Raw genomic sequence first — 14510 nt, forward strand, 5'->3', positions numbered from 1 at the left:
AACTGCCTTGTCTACTGATCATTATATGCAGTAATCAAACACAGTTGACAGCTTCTTTTTTTTTTACAGCTGATGAGTCAAAGTTCATTTGGTGAACTTTGTTATGCTCACTTTGTGCAGGGCTTTTCCTTTCAGTGCATTGAATTTCATGCTTTTACACTGTGCATTGTTTGCGCTGAAACGCTGAATTCCTCATTCTGTCTGATAAACATGGATCACTTGAAGGTGAGTGAAAACTGAACACTGTTACTGCCTGTACTTTCATTTCAAATGTCCTTTAGCTGGTAATAGACCAACAAATCTTCTTCCCCTGTAAGCCTAAATGTAATTAAAGGAGCTCTTGAGTGATGCTGGTAATCTTAAGTGCTCGGTTTTCTGTCTAACACAGCAGTCGTGTTACGAGCTCTCTCTACCTGTGACAGAGAAAAGCAACCCCATCAGCAGAGATATTGACAGAGCGCACAGCAAACAGATGGTGCAAATACTGAAACGATGCGACGCTGAGATTTTTGAGAAAGAAAGAAATCATGACCCATTTGATCAGGTTTGGCCTATTGGGTGTAAACAGGATACGTGAGGAATGATTGTGTTTTCTTAAGTCGTTACACTCCTAACAAGAGTTTCCCATATAATGCTGACCTGTGCATTTTGTTATTTAGAGACTGTATAGTTTACCTGTCATCCAAACGATGGTGGATGTTGCAAAGAGGGTTGAAATGATTCTGAGGGTCAGTATTTATTTATTTTTTGTGTTTGTATTTCTATATACAAAATAATTATACACAGTACAATCGTTAGCCAGCACTAATATTTATATACAGTGCCTTGCAAAAGTATTTGCAGCCCTTAATTTTTTTCCCCAATATATCCTAAAACCTGCTTTATATTTTCTACATCTGACACTCCATACACCATGATCTCAAAGCTAAAAACAGATTTGTGAAAATTTAGGAAATTTATAAAAAAGAAACTTTTGAAATAATTCTATTGCGTAAGTATTCATACCCTTTTCGGGGACACTTGAAATTTAGCTCCAATTTCACTGGATCATCTTTGAGATGTTACTACACTTCGAGTGGAGTTACCGGTAATCTGTGGCAAATTCAATTGAATGGGTATGATATGGAAAGGCACACACCTCTCAGTAAAAACAGCTGAAAATGTATCGAGCAAAAACCGAGCCATGAGGTCAAAAGAACTGCCTGAAGAGCTCAGAGGCAGGGTTGTGTCAAGACACAGATCTGGGGAAGACAAAAAAAAAAAAAAGATAATAATAAAAAAAAAAAATCTGCTGCATTGAAGGTTCACAGAAGCATCCTCCATAATCCTCAATGGAAGAAGTTTGGAACAACCAGGACTCTTCCTAGAGCTGAGCAAATCGATCCATTGCAAACTGAGCAATTGATGGAAAAGGGCTTTGTTTAGAGTGGTGACCAAGAAGATGATGGTCACTCTGGTTGAGCTCCATGATCATACATGCAGACGGGAGATACTTACAGATGGACAAACTTAGAGAAGGACATCACTGCAACACTTTTTATGGCAGAGCGGCCAGACTCAAGCCTCTCCTCAGTGAAGAGACATGAAAACCCACTGAAAATTTGCAAATAAGCAACTAAAGGTCTGCTGAAGCTCAGTTCCAAGCATCATGTATGGAGGAAACCAGGCACTGCTCATCACCTGCTCAACACCATCCCAACAGTAAAGTGGTGGTAGCAGCATCATGTGTTTTTTTCAGCGGCAGGGACTGGGGGGTTTGTCAGGGTAGAAGGAAAGCTCAACACAGAAAACTATAGAGATATCCTAAATGAAAACCTGGTCCAGTTCACCTTCTAACAGGACAATGACCCTAAGCACACAGCTAAGACAATGCTAGGCTTATGGACAACTCTGTTAATGTCCTTGAGTGACTCAGCCAGAGTCTGGGCTTGAACCCAAACGAACATCTCTGGAGAAACCTGAAAATGACCGTCCTCATCCAACCTGAAAGAGCTTGAGAGAATCTGTAGAAGAATGGCAGAAAATCCCCAAATGCAGATGTGCAAAGCTTGTCACATCATACCCTGAAAGACTTGAGGCTGTAAATGTGCTTCAACTAAGTACTGAGTTAAGGGTTTGAATACTTATGCAATGTAATTGTTGCAGGTTTTTTTAACTAACTTTTATTTATTTTTTTATTTTTTATTTTCCATTATGGTATATGGAGTGTAGACTGAAGTTAAAAAAGTAATTTGAAAGCAGTTTAACATAAGGAAGCAACACAACAAAATGTGAAAAAAGAACGGGTATGAATACTTTTGTTAGGCACTGTACATATTTCACATTTCATTTTTAATTTTTGTAATTTTCTTTTTCTTTTAATTAATTTAAGTTACTTTCTTTAAAAATGTTAAAACATCATAACTGATTTGTCTTTGCAGGACCCAGAGGAGAGTTTGATTGTATTAAGTGGTTGTGGAACATCAGGCCGTATTGCATTTCTTTTGGTGGTATAAAGTTTAAGAAAGATTTATTGATTTAAAAAAAGAAAAGAAAAAAAGATTGACATTGAATGACATTTTCCTCACAGTGTTAAATTACTTTATACTTTATATTCATCATAATCAATTTCTATTTTCTATCACCTCAGACGTCCTTTAATGAGACGTTGAACGCCCAAAGACAGAAACAGATCTGTTCGTACATCATAGCTGGAGGTGACAGGTGAATAAACAGTCTGTCTGTTTGATGCATAAGATGAGACTCCAGTGTGACACTGCAGTATTTCAGCTCTCTGTTTTCAAAGGGCCCTGCTGACATCACAGGAGGCTCCAGAGGACGACCCGGGGCTCGGAGCTCGCACGCTGGAGAAGGTGAACGCAAGAGCAGAGAGGGAACACAAACAATGCAATGCAGCTTTACCATAGTAATAAATCAGTTTCCCTGTGGTGAGACAATAGGCTATTCTTTCACATTTTCAGAAGAACATCTCATCGCAATGCCAGAGTGATAACTAAAGTGTTCTAAGTGGTTATTAACAATGTTGTGCGTTTGCTGCTCGTGTGTTGCTTATAGACTCAAGTCAAAATTGCTCACCTCAATCCATCCTTCAATATAAGTCTTTATTTTTTCACCCATTCATCACCATCTGTTAAAATCAAGTCTAATCGATTAGAAAAGTAAGTGAGGTACGTTACTTTTAGATATTAAATAATTTGTATTTATATTTGAATAATGATATTAATAGTGATGGTTGCCTTAACAAAAACAATATTTATGACACAATTAAACATACTTAACTTCTCTCAATTTTCTAAATTCTCTAAACAGGTTTGTGCAGGAAAGAAGCATGTGCTGTTCATTGGAATATCCTGTGGCATTTCGGTATGAAGTCTGTTTTCTCAAATCAGATTCCATTTAGCAGTAAAAGACAATAGTCATGACAAAAGAAATTCAAATAATCAATCTCCCCATCTTAAAATGCAATCTCCCCACTAAAAATCCGATAGTTCACATCAACTATTAGCGATAACTAATGATAACAAATAAAGATATAGTTCTGAACCATTTTGGTCACGACTCTCGCACTTTTTCAAGAGGCTGAGAGTATCCTCAGCTAACTCCTGCCCTCTGGGTAAAAGGCCAGTACCTGCGAGCCTCTCATTCCTCAGCACGATCAGTCCCCCCGGGCGAGTTTTTGGATGAGTTTGGCTGCTCGCCCTCAGGCAAGCTTCATTTCTCATTTGGGGCTCGAGAGGAAGATGAAGTGTCACTTGCAGCATTAGAGGGCGGGCTTATGCCTTCTGACGTGGATGACTCCTCTGTGCTGCCGCCTTTAGGCGTGATAGCGCAGTCTGATGCTGACGCAGAGTTGGCAGCCGTGCTTTCCTACACTGTACTAAAAAAAAAAAATCTGTTTAATTGTTAAAGCGGCGTTACGTTACGAAAGTGCGGACTCGTTGGAAGACAGCAAGTAGGCTACTTAGGGTGCCAGTTGGGACAGGCCCTAAACCCTCCGGGCTACGAAGTTGACGACGCAGGCCCTTGGTTGGGTGATGTCCACGTTACTGGTCCAGGAGCGCCACTCTTGGCTCAACCTTGCGGAGATGCGGGATTCAGAGAAAGTGCACTTTCTAAATGCCCCCATCTCCCAAGGTGGGATGTTCACAATTCAATTCTCCAGGCGCCCACCCAGGGACAGTGGAGTGCATGTGTTGAAAATCAAGATTGCGGCGATAGACTTACGGTTCGCTTTCGAAAAGGTTGAGCATCAAGGTAGTTGATGCTTTACCAAGGGCTTGACTGAACAGCTTTTGTTACTTTTGTAATGTATATTTTATTTATAAAGTGCTGTGTGATTTTAAATTCTATTACAGTTTCTGTACCCGAATAGGCCCAGACCTAGGCTATACCTAAAAATCCAAAAAACACTGTTTATTTCATTTGTTTGTGCTATTGCTGCTTTGTTTATTTCTTCTTATTTAATTACTGAGTGTTTACCTATCCTTTAATAATGCTTGAAATAGTTAATATTTTTTTCTGTGGTATTTTTGTTTAAAACCATAGGCAAAAGTTCCTTGTGGAAAAGTTCTTTAGCCTGTTTTTGTTCATGGAATTCAGCTGCAACTAAATGTTTTGCAAAAAGACTTAAATGTGAATGATTTTTTTTCTACTTATTGGAATCAAAACTAGGAATCGATAAGAATTGGAATTGATAAGCAGAATCGGAATCGCTAAATTTCAAACAATACCCAACCCTACATATAATGCATGCTCATATCAAAGCCACCTGTGAGTGTGCTTCATGATGCTCTTCTATTTCAAAGGCACCATTTGTTGCTGGGCAACTGGATTTTTGTCTGAACCACTTAGACATCTTCACCCCAGTGCTTCTGGGATTCAATCCCGTACATATGGCGAGGTAAGGCTAATCAAGCCAAAAACAAATGCCTTTCTGTTTATTACAAACTTATAATTTATGTATTTTTTATCAATAAAAACAACAGATTGCTAACACTCATGCCATCCTTACAGGAGTGAGCTAATGCAGGACTGTTCGTTTCACTTTAAAGATGTTGCAGAGAGGATGGCTGCAGAGCAGAGACATAAAAAAGCATACGTGCTGAATCCTGTATTGGGGGTTTGAGAAATTGCATTGACATAATTATTTAAATGAACATAAACAATAAATATCAATGTTCTTACTCCTTCCGCCAGTCATAAGCAGTAATGATGCTGTTGTCGTAGTTGAAGAACCTCTGGTTTCTCTTCAGGCTGAGGCCATCAGTGGATCGTCCAGGATGAAAGGAGGCAGTGCAACAAAAATCATTCTGGAAACTGTTCTTCTGGCCGGACATGAAGCTGCATTTAGAGACAAGATGATGACACCCGAGTATGTTTTCAATTTCAGTTATGTTTTAATTTCATGTACACATATATATTTTAAATATTCAAATATGTACAGTATTATTTTGTTTTGTATATGTACAGTATCTCACAAAAGTGAGTACACCTCTCACATTTCAGCAAACATTATAGTATATCTTCTCAAGGGACAATACTATAGAAATGAAACTTGGATACATTTTAGAGTAGTCAATGTGCTGCTTGTATAGCAGTATATATTTACTGTCCTCTGAAAATAACTCAATATACAGCCATTATTGTCAAAATAGCTGGCAACAAAAGTAAGTACACCCTAAGTGATAACCGCAGTACGTCGTTTAACCATATAAAGCCACATGTCCTATTCATCATGTTCATGTTTTTGTCTGCTTGACAGGACCATACAAATTTGTATATCTTGTATTAGATCAGTTCAAATTTGTGCTTTGAGTACAAATCTCTCATACTGACCACAGTATGAGCCTAGGCTATAAGAAGATTGGTAAGACCCTGAAACTGAGTTACAGTGGCCAGGGTCACACAGAGGTTTTCCAAGACGGGTTCCACTTGGAACGGGCCTCGCAAAGAGTCGCTCAAAGAAGTTGAGTCCTCGTGCTGTGCGTCAGGTGCAGAAGCTGGCTTCAAAAAAAAGACTCATGAGTGATGCCAGCATTGCTTTAGAGGTTGCAGAAGCAGAAGGTCGGCTTGTCAGTGCTCGGACCATACAACACACACTGCAACAAGTCGGTTTGCATTGGCCATCGTCCCAGAAGGAAGCCTCTTCTGAAGCTGGCTCACAAGAAAGCCAGCAAACAGTTTGCTGAAAGCAACCTGTCCAAGAGCATGAATTACTGGAACCATGTCCTGTGGTCTGATGAGACAAAGATGAACTTGTTTGGCTCAGATGGTGTCCAGCATGTGTGGCGACGCACTGGTGAGAAGTACCAAGAGAATTGTGTCTTGCCTACAGTCGAGTATGGTGGTGGTAGCATCATGGTCAGGGGCTGCATGAGTGCTGCTGGTACTGGGGAGCTGCGCTTCATTGAGGGAAACATGTACTGTGACATTCTGAAGCAGAATATGATGCCTCGCTTCAGAAACTGGGCCAAACGGCATGATAACGACCCCAAACACACCGCCAAGATGACAACTGCCTTGCTGAGGAAGCTGAAGGTGATGGAGTGGTCAAGTATGCCTCCAGACCTGAACCCTATTGAGCATCTGTGGTGATCCTCAAGCGGAAGTTGGAGAAGCACCATGTGACTAACATCCAGCAGCTCCGTGATGTCATTATGGAGGAGTGGAAGAGGATCCCAGCAACAACCCGTGCAGCTCTGGTGAACTCCATGCTTAGGAGGATTAAGGCAGTGCTAGATAACAATGGTGCTCACACAAAATATTGACACTTGTTTTGACATGTTCACTTAGGGTGTACTTACTTTTGTTTCCAGCTATTTTGACAATAATGGCTGTATGTTGAGTTATTTCAGAGAACAGTAAATATATACTGCTATATACAAGCAGCACATTGACTACTCTAAAATATATCCAAGTTTCATTTCTATAGTATTGTCCATTGAGAAGATATACTAAAATGTTTGCTGAAATGTGAGGGGTGTACTCACTTTTGAGAGATACTTTATAGATCAATAAGTCAAGACAACATGTGTTTTTGCTTCACTTTATATCATCAAAATAATTTAACTTTGATTTAACTTTAATTTAACTTTTTTTTTTAAGTTATACGAGATTCAACTAGTTTTTTTTCTCGATTTTACTGTCACCCCTTTTTGAGCAGAGACATGAAAATGCACTATCCAAACTTAAAATGGTTGCAATTCACGAATGTTTTGGAATACAGACATAAGGTTGGTCTTTTTTTAAAGAAGACACTCATCAGAATATTGCTCAAGTTAAAAAAAGTGTAAAAAAGTTATAGAAGTTTAGGTTTACTGTAAAGCAAATGTACTGCACTAAACATTTTTAATTTTAAACGAAATATATTCTAAAATAATATTTACTCTAAAAATGCTATAAAATCAAAGACATATGGCTAACTAAGTTGTGTTCCAAATTTAAAGTTGATATCACAAAAATTGAAGTTCCTATGAGATTTTTTTCTTTTTTGCCGCTTTACCAAAAATAGCCACCACCGGGTGACACCCACATTACATTGAATTCTTTTTGATGCATTCTCCTCTAACAAATTAATACATTTCTGTCACAATATCACTTCTATCATAAAACAGTAACAATACATTCACCATAATGTACCTCAAACTGAGTAGCGTATCACTGAGAAAGTTCCTGCTCAAATCGTCCTTGCGATGGAGGTTCGGGATGAATAACTAGTTCTTCCAATGTTTCATCATCGGACTCGTTCTCGGATTGATATGGTAAAATCAACGTAATCGTTACTGTCTTTACAGTGTGTACAATCGCTGAGGACTGAGGAAGCTTCCTGAGCTGAAGTTCAGTTCTGTCAGGACCACTATCGTCAAATACGATTGACAATTAGCAAACAGTTAGGATTGGCGGTCTGGTTCTGTTCTGGGCAAGAACCTAGCATGGATAAGAGCAGGGAGAGCAGCAATAACCCTCCTTAGGGTAAACTGAACAGAACCAACATGAATGCAGATATCATTAATTCAAGATTTTAAAGTACAACATAATTTGAGAATTTATTCTGATTCAAGGGGAAACAGAATGCCACATCCTGACTGGACGAGAGGAGGAGCTGGGGGTGGAGGAGGGTAATTAGCTCCTGAGAAACACGATAGCTGCTGATAATACTGAAGGAGCCTATATATGTATACAGTGATAGGTGTCGTATTCCTATAGATAGATGTGTATCAGCTGAGTGTCAGCTGATGCAAGCTTGACAAACGTGACCTGCCAGAACTGACGCTATGCTTAATTTATGGTAATGGTCGTTTACCTTCAGACAAGCTCTGTAAGCGGTAGACCAATCGTAGCAGACTGGGCCGTCTGACCAATCATAGCAGAGCAGGCTCGTGGAAAGGAGGGGTTTAGAGAGACTGATTCATCCGACGAGTCGTTTGAGAATCATTGAAAAATGTGGTGATGTGCAATGTGTATTATAAGAAAATGAAAGTGTGTTTTGACCTTTGATGCATGTAAACCTATAGGAAAACAAAATTAGGAACCTTTAAAGTAGCATAATAGGGGCACTTTAAGGGGTTTGTCAGTATAATGTAATTTAAGTTGATATAATACAGTCAATTTGATTATTCTTAAAAAATGTAAGGCAGTAACTGAACTGAGTAGGTGAAATAGTTTTTTTGTGTATATATTGCACATATTAAGCATATATCAGTACTATATTGTATATATAAATATGTGTGTTTGTGTGTGTGTGTGTGTATACATATCCCTCATGAGTAATGTACTAAAATTAAATGTGTCATCCAGATATATGTCTGCCTGGATCTCAGCGAGTGAGATGGTTTATGACACTACTTACTCACGCAGTGATGAAATTGCAGCCCTTATTCACAAAGCAGGAGAGAGGTATAGAACCAACATTTCACTGCTTTCTAACACATAAACCTTGGAGTTTTCCCATGCACATGAATAGGCTGAACTACAGGTGCATGTAGTAAAAAGTGGAGAATTTATCTCAATAAGGTGGTTGAAGGTTTCATCATAATGAAAGGCTCACTTATGATTTATTTCTGTAAATGTTTCAACAGCCTTCAAATGAAAGCACATGTGTACTATCTTGGATGGAAAACTCTTGGCATAATAGGAATGACTGATGCCAGTGAATGTATCCCAACATATGGAGCAGGTGCTGTTTACAGTGTCATTTTATTTTGATACGTTATTTCAATTTGTTAATTTGACAAATGGGTGAATTAATAACAGCACAAGCATACTCATATTGGAAAATGTTTTAACCAAGAACCACATTTCATTTTTTCAGATTTTGGTGACATCAGAGGTTTCATCAACAACGGTTTCAGCGAAATGAAAAACAAAGAAGGAGATCTATCATATTTGGTGAGCTCAAAGCAATTGATTTAACAACTTGATGGGATAGATTGTGCAAAAATGTTGTTTTTTTTACTTCATAATTTATTCATTGTACTCATTCATGTATGCATTTTTGCATGCATATTGCAAAAGTACTGTATCCCTTTAAATGTGAAACAATTGCAGTAATCGAACACCATTGGTAATAAATATATATGAATATTTATTATAATAACATTTATTAACAGCTATTAATATATTAACAACTATTTTAGGGACCAGAATTCATAATTGGTCACAAGGATTTTGTGGACACCATCTTACACAGCCTGAGTCAAAATGACATGATCTTATTTCTGTTTACAGTGAATGGTGAGCAAACATGAATCAATTACGATTTAAATGCATTTGACAATATGGTTAAATTGGAAAATCACCAGTCCCTTGAGTATGTTTTAAATATATTTTAATGTCTCTCTCAAGATGACCTAAATGAGGTGACTGTGCTGGCCAATCAACTGAGGCAAAGGACATCTAATTTGCATGCAATTGCTCATGACCTTGAGAAATTCACCATTCCTGTGAGTAAAATGAGTGAGCTGGAATTTTGCCTGGAGCAAAAACTCACTTCCTAACACAGTTCCCTTCCACTACATTTCTTACAAAATGCATAAGGCCGTGTATGTAATCAGGTAATATTTGCATCGACTTAGCATTTCATTTTTGAGTGCAAATAATTAATAAACTAAGTAATGATAATAATAATAATAATAATATATATACTGTATATATATATATATATATATATTGTCCTACTGATCCTACTTTGTGTGTATATTCCAACCTTTAGTAGGATTTCAGTACAAAAGGCATTCAGATTTTAGTTTTTCAAAGAAAACGTTTGTTTTATTTCTCATATCTTTTTAGAAATCAATATCAGACAGGTTTGTTAGGTAAGAAGTTACCAAGTTAATATTTTGCGATATTAACTTCGCAAAATATTAACCCCCCCTTTAATAAAATTAATTTGCTTGTTTGACAGGTACTTATATTTATTGTTTCAGGAAACAGTTTGCCACATGTTTGAAACAGTCCTGAATATCACATGGCCCTTTTCTTCAGCGAAGGACAACTCAGTTGTGATGGTAAGTAATATTTAGTTGACATACTTGTATTGTAATACCTGTATACGTAAAGATTTCAATCCTTCTTTTATTTAACAGAGACAGCACTGGGAGCTTTCAACCAAATTGTGTCTTAATGCAATCAGCACAGGAGCTCATGTACTGAAGGGAAAAGTCTACATGAATTACATGATAGATCTCAGAGTAACTAACAGCAAGTTGTACAGGAGAGCCATCAACATTTTACAGGTATCAGTAATGCATGTTCTGTACTGATCTCTTAAAGAAACTATATATTGAATGTCATGCTCTAGCAACCACAATGCAACATGCAAAACCTGGAAAATACCTTGGTAACCACATACCAAAACCCTGACATGGCAACAAAGAGTTATGCATGGCCAAAGAACAATCATATTTCTTCAGATCCTTTGTATGGCGAATTTTAGCTTTCAATTTTGAAAAGTAATTTAGCTTGAACTGTAATATGACCCCTTTGTGCATGGCCGTTTAATTATACACAATCACTGTCAGCGGTTCACAGGCTGCTCCAAAACCGAGTGTGAAAGTGCTCTGCTGAGAGCCGTCTACAGCACAGATGATCTGACTGAAGACATGACCGCAGCAGATGTCCACACACACACAGATGCAGCTAACACACGGGAGCGAGTAAGAACTGGTTTATTTATCTTGAACATCTGTGGAGGCAGACAGATTGTCAGGTTACATAGCCTAACACTTACTTTTAAAGTTTTTTTTTTTTTTTTTTTTACACAAACAAAGAATAGTAGGTAACATTTTACAATAAAGTCCTATTAGTTAAAATTTGTTAACGTTAAAGTCCACGTGAAACGAAAGTTGCAACCGTCTTTACTTCAGTGTTGTGACGTATTTCCAAGTGAAACGGAATATTGAATAGAGGGCGGGGTTTTACTTTAGCGCTCCTCCTCTCCATCCCTCGCTCATAGCAGACTGATGGTTGGAGGGGAGTGGTTAAAGGGATAGTTCACCCAAAAATGAAAATTAGCCCATGATTTACTCACCCTCAAGTCATCCTACGTGTATATGACATTCTTCTTTCAGACGAATACAATCGGAGTTATATTAAAAAGTGTCCTGGCTCTTCCATGCTTTATAATGGCAATGAATTGCTGTTTCTTTTTTGAAGTCCATAAAAGTGCATCCATCCATCATAAAAGTGCATCTATCCATCATAAAAGTGCTGCATACGGCTCCGGGGGGTTAAAGGTGCTGTAAGCGATGCCACGCGTTTTTTAGGCCAAAATTTTTTTTGTCACATACAGCAAACATCTCCTCACTATCCGCTAGCTGCCTGTCCCCTGAACACGCTGTAAAAAAACGCGGTCTCTGTAGACACCACAGGCTCCACAAACGGCAACAAAAACAAACTGGGCTCACCCGCACCACGAAACACAACAAACAGTGCTCCAGCCAATCACCGACAAGAAGTATTTAAGGGTGGGGTTTGGGGGTTTAGTGTGCGTGCACATGAAGTGGGTGTGTGGAGGAGAGAGAAGCATGAAGAGGGAAGTTTGAATTATGGCCGAAACACGACCAAAGAGGTGTCCGATGAATAAATTGCAAAGAAGAGGGACAAGGATAAGGGACGAGGATAAGGAACGCGCGAAATACCGAATTTACATCGGAAAAACCTTTTAAAGGTGGCGAGAACTCCGCCGGCAGAAGGGCTTCCAATCCACATTCAGTTGCTCTGTTTTTGCAGAACAGGTAAATCCATATTTCTTTCTAAACTGACGTTCATGTTCGCCAAACCAACACAAGGATGTAATTAGCTAGAACTATGCAGTCAGCGTTAACTTTGGTGAATACAACATAATAACGTTATGTTTCTAGCAGCTAGCGATCAATCTCTATTGTAAATGATCAAGCAAATTCACAGTAGGGCAACAATTTGTGTGAATGATTGTTTTCATCCACTGTTTGTTATGAATTTGAATGTTCATTTATAGGCTGTTGACAACTTTGACAAAATTTGTTTACGACGCCGCCGTTGTTTATTCTCACTGGGAAACGCGAAGCTACGTTATCTTGCTATTATTGCGTCCTTGTATAGGAGCTATAGTTATAGCTTCAGGTGGCGAAACGATTTTAAAATAATGTTTCTCTTTTTCTGCATTCTGTTCTGCATTATATAAAACCCTTTATCTAACTTAGCGACATTACACATTGAATGAAGTATCAGTAAAACTTAACTTTGTTTGTAGTGACTTCTACGGATAATATTGGAAGGGAGGGGAGGAGGGAGGAGACGGGATGAGGAGGAGGGAGGGTCTAGCTAGCCTCCGTTTTGTTTGACAACAATTCGAATGTCAACAAGAAGTTATGACTCCCGGCATCGCTTACAGCACCTTTAATAAAGGCCTTCTGAAGTGAAGCGATGAATTTGTGTAAGAAAAGCCATTATAAAGCTTGGAAGAGCGAGGACATTTTTTTATATAACTCAGATTGTATTAGTCTGAAAGAAGAATGCCATAAATACCTAGGATGACTTGAGGGTGAGTAACTCATGGGTTAATTTTCATTTTTGGGTGAACTATCCCTTTAAGGATACTCAACTGTCAAACTGACTTCATCAGAGAAGGAAAAACATTCCAGAGCAGAAGCAAATTTTCAGATTTAGTTTTATCACGACAAACAATTTTGTTCTGTGTATTAATTGTTCACCACTAGTAATGTTCGCTGACAAAGTAAATTGGCCTAGTGTAAATTTGGAATGGGTCACATGGTGTCCGACACTCAAATTATGATTTTTTCAGTCATTTCAGTGGCCTTGAAGAAACTGCATACAGTATACAGTAAAGGTAATTACCCAGGCAGCAACATAGTGTCGGCCCAGATCCGGCCCACATCCGGGATGTGTGGAATCCAGGTGTACCAGATGTGGGCCGGATCTGAGCCGAGAATGTTTTGCTGTCTGGGTACAAACAACCAACAAGACATCAACATGGTGACATTGAGTAATTAAAGATTAAAGCTACTAGAGTCACCATGCAGAATTGCAAACAATTTGAAAAATTGTTTTTAAGGTTTCCCACATACTATTGCCAGACAAACAACTAGCCCCGCCCCAGACGTAAACCACTGGTTGAGTAGAGCAGAGGTTTGATGGAACCACATTGTTTACACTTTTGCTCCGAATGGCTTAGTTGGCTTTGCATATTATATAAAGAAATGTGTGATTTATAAAGGCAGATTTAACTGTCAACCTGATATGTCCTGCACTGGCAGGTTGTCCCGACTGCACTGGTGATGATCCAGAGTGGCTGCACTCATGCTGAAGCACAGCGTCATTTGGACTGTCATGCTGTGATTCGAGATGCAGTGGGCGCCTGCCTCAACTCCTCAAAAACAAGAGCACTGTGGACTGAACACACGATAAAATGATGCATAAATGTTACACTTATGGTTTCATTTTGCAAGTGTGAAAATGTAATAAAAAAATGTAATAAAAAAGAATGATCCATATTTTTTTCTGTGAGGTTTACCTATGAAATTGTTTACTTTCGAAATTATGCATTCTCACAATGAAGGGCCATTTTTTAAGATACAGTGTTTTAAGTTGCTTGGCTTTTGTGTAACTCGTAACACTTTACAATAAGGTTCATTAGTTAATGTATTAACTATAAACTAACCATGATCAATACATTTGTTAATGTATTTGTAAATCTTTGTTAATGTTAGTTAATAAAAATACAGCTGTTCATTGTTTGTTCATGTTAGTTCACAGTGCATTAACTAATGTTAACAAGATTTTAATAAAGTATTAGTAAATGTTCAAATTAACATTAACAAAGATTAATAAATGTTGTAAAAGTGCAGTTCATTATTAGTTCATGCTATACTTATGTTAACTAATGAACCTTATTGTAAAGTACAAAGGATCTACAACAACACCTTGTCATACAAATGAAAAGCTATGCAAGTGTGCCACAGCCTTTTGTTTTTGCTAAAGTAAACCCAACTGGATGACATCAGGGAAATTCT

General features: G+C 38.2%; 1 protein-coding gene and 1 long non-coding RNA gene across 3 annotated transcripts in view; one reads left to right on the top strand and one right to left on the bottom strand.

Annotated features, from left to right (window-relative positions):
* LOC309479530 overlaps window positions 1-14510 on the bottom strand; it is a 130667-nt gene that overhangs the window by 32140 nt on the left and 84017 nt on the right. The window lies entirely within an intron of this gene.
* Window positions 74-13925, top strand: gckr (glucokinase (hexokinase 4) regulator). Of its 2 annotated transcripts, none has more exons than XM_082143488.1 (19): window positions 74-225; window positions 389-544; window positions 660-728; window positions 2421-2489; window positions 2630-2703; window positions 2786-2852; window positions 3310-3363; window positions 4806-4900; window positions 5014-5119; window positions 5253-5371; window positions 8797-8895; window positions 9078-9175; window positions 9311-9387; window positions 9636-9732; window positions 9844-9941; window positions 10425-10505; window positions 10584-10733; window positions 11019-11153; window positions 13755-13925. In XM_082143488.1, the coding sequence occupies exons 1-19, from the start codon at window positions 211-213 to the stop codon at window positions 13908-13910; spliced, it is 1815 nt and encodes a 604-aa protein (XP_081999614.1). In that variant the 5' UTR covers window positions 74-210; the 3' UTR covers window positions 13911-13925. The 2 variants fall into 2 exon arrangements, with proteins under 2 accessions (XP_081999614.1, XP_081999615.1); XM_082143489.1 differs by having other exon boundaries at window positions 88-225; window positions 392-544.

Source organism: Leuciscus leuciscus (assembly GCF_965113295.1).
Source record: "Leuciscus leuciscus genome assembly, chromosome: 17".
Classification (NCBI taxonomy): domain Eukaryota; kingdom Metazoa; phylum Chordata; class Actinopteri; order Cypriniformes; family Leuciscidae; genus Leuciscus; species Leuciscus leuciscus.

Coding starts and splice junctions, on each gene's coding strand:
- gckr (XM_082143488.1), top strand. Junction 2,704..2,785: donor ATCATAGCTGGAGGTGACAG/GTGAATAAACAG, acceptor CTGTTTTCAAAG/GGCCCTGCTGACATCACAGG. Junction 8,896..9,077: donor ATTCACAAAGCAGGAGAGAG/GTATAGAACCAA, acceptor ATGTTTCAACAG/CCTTCAAATGAAAGCACATG.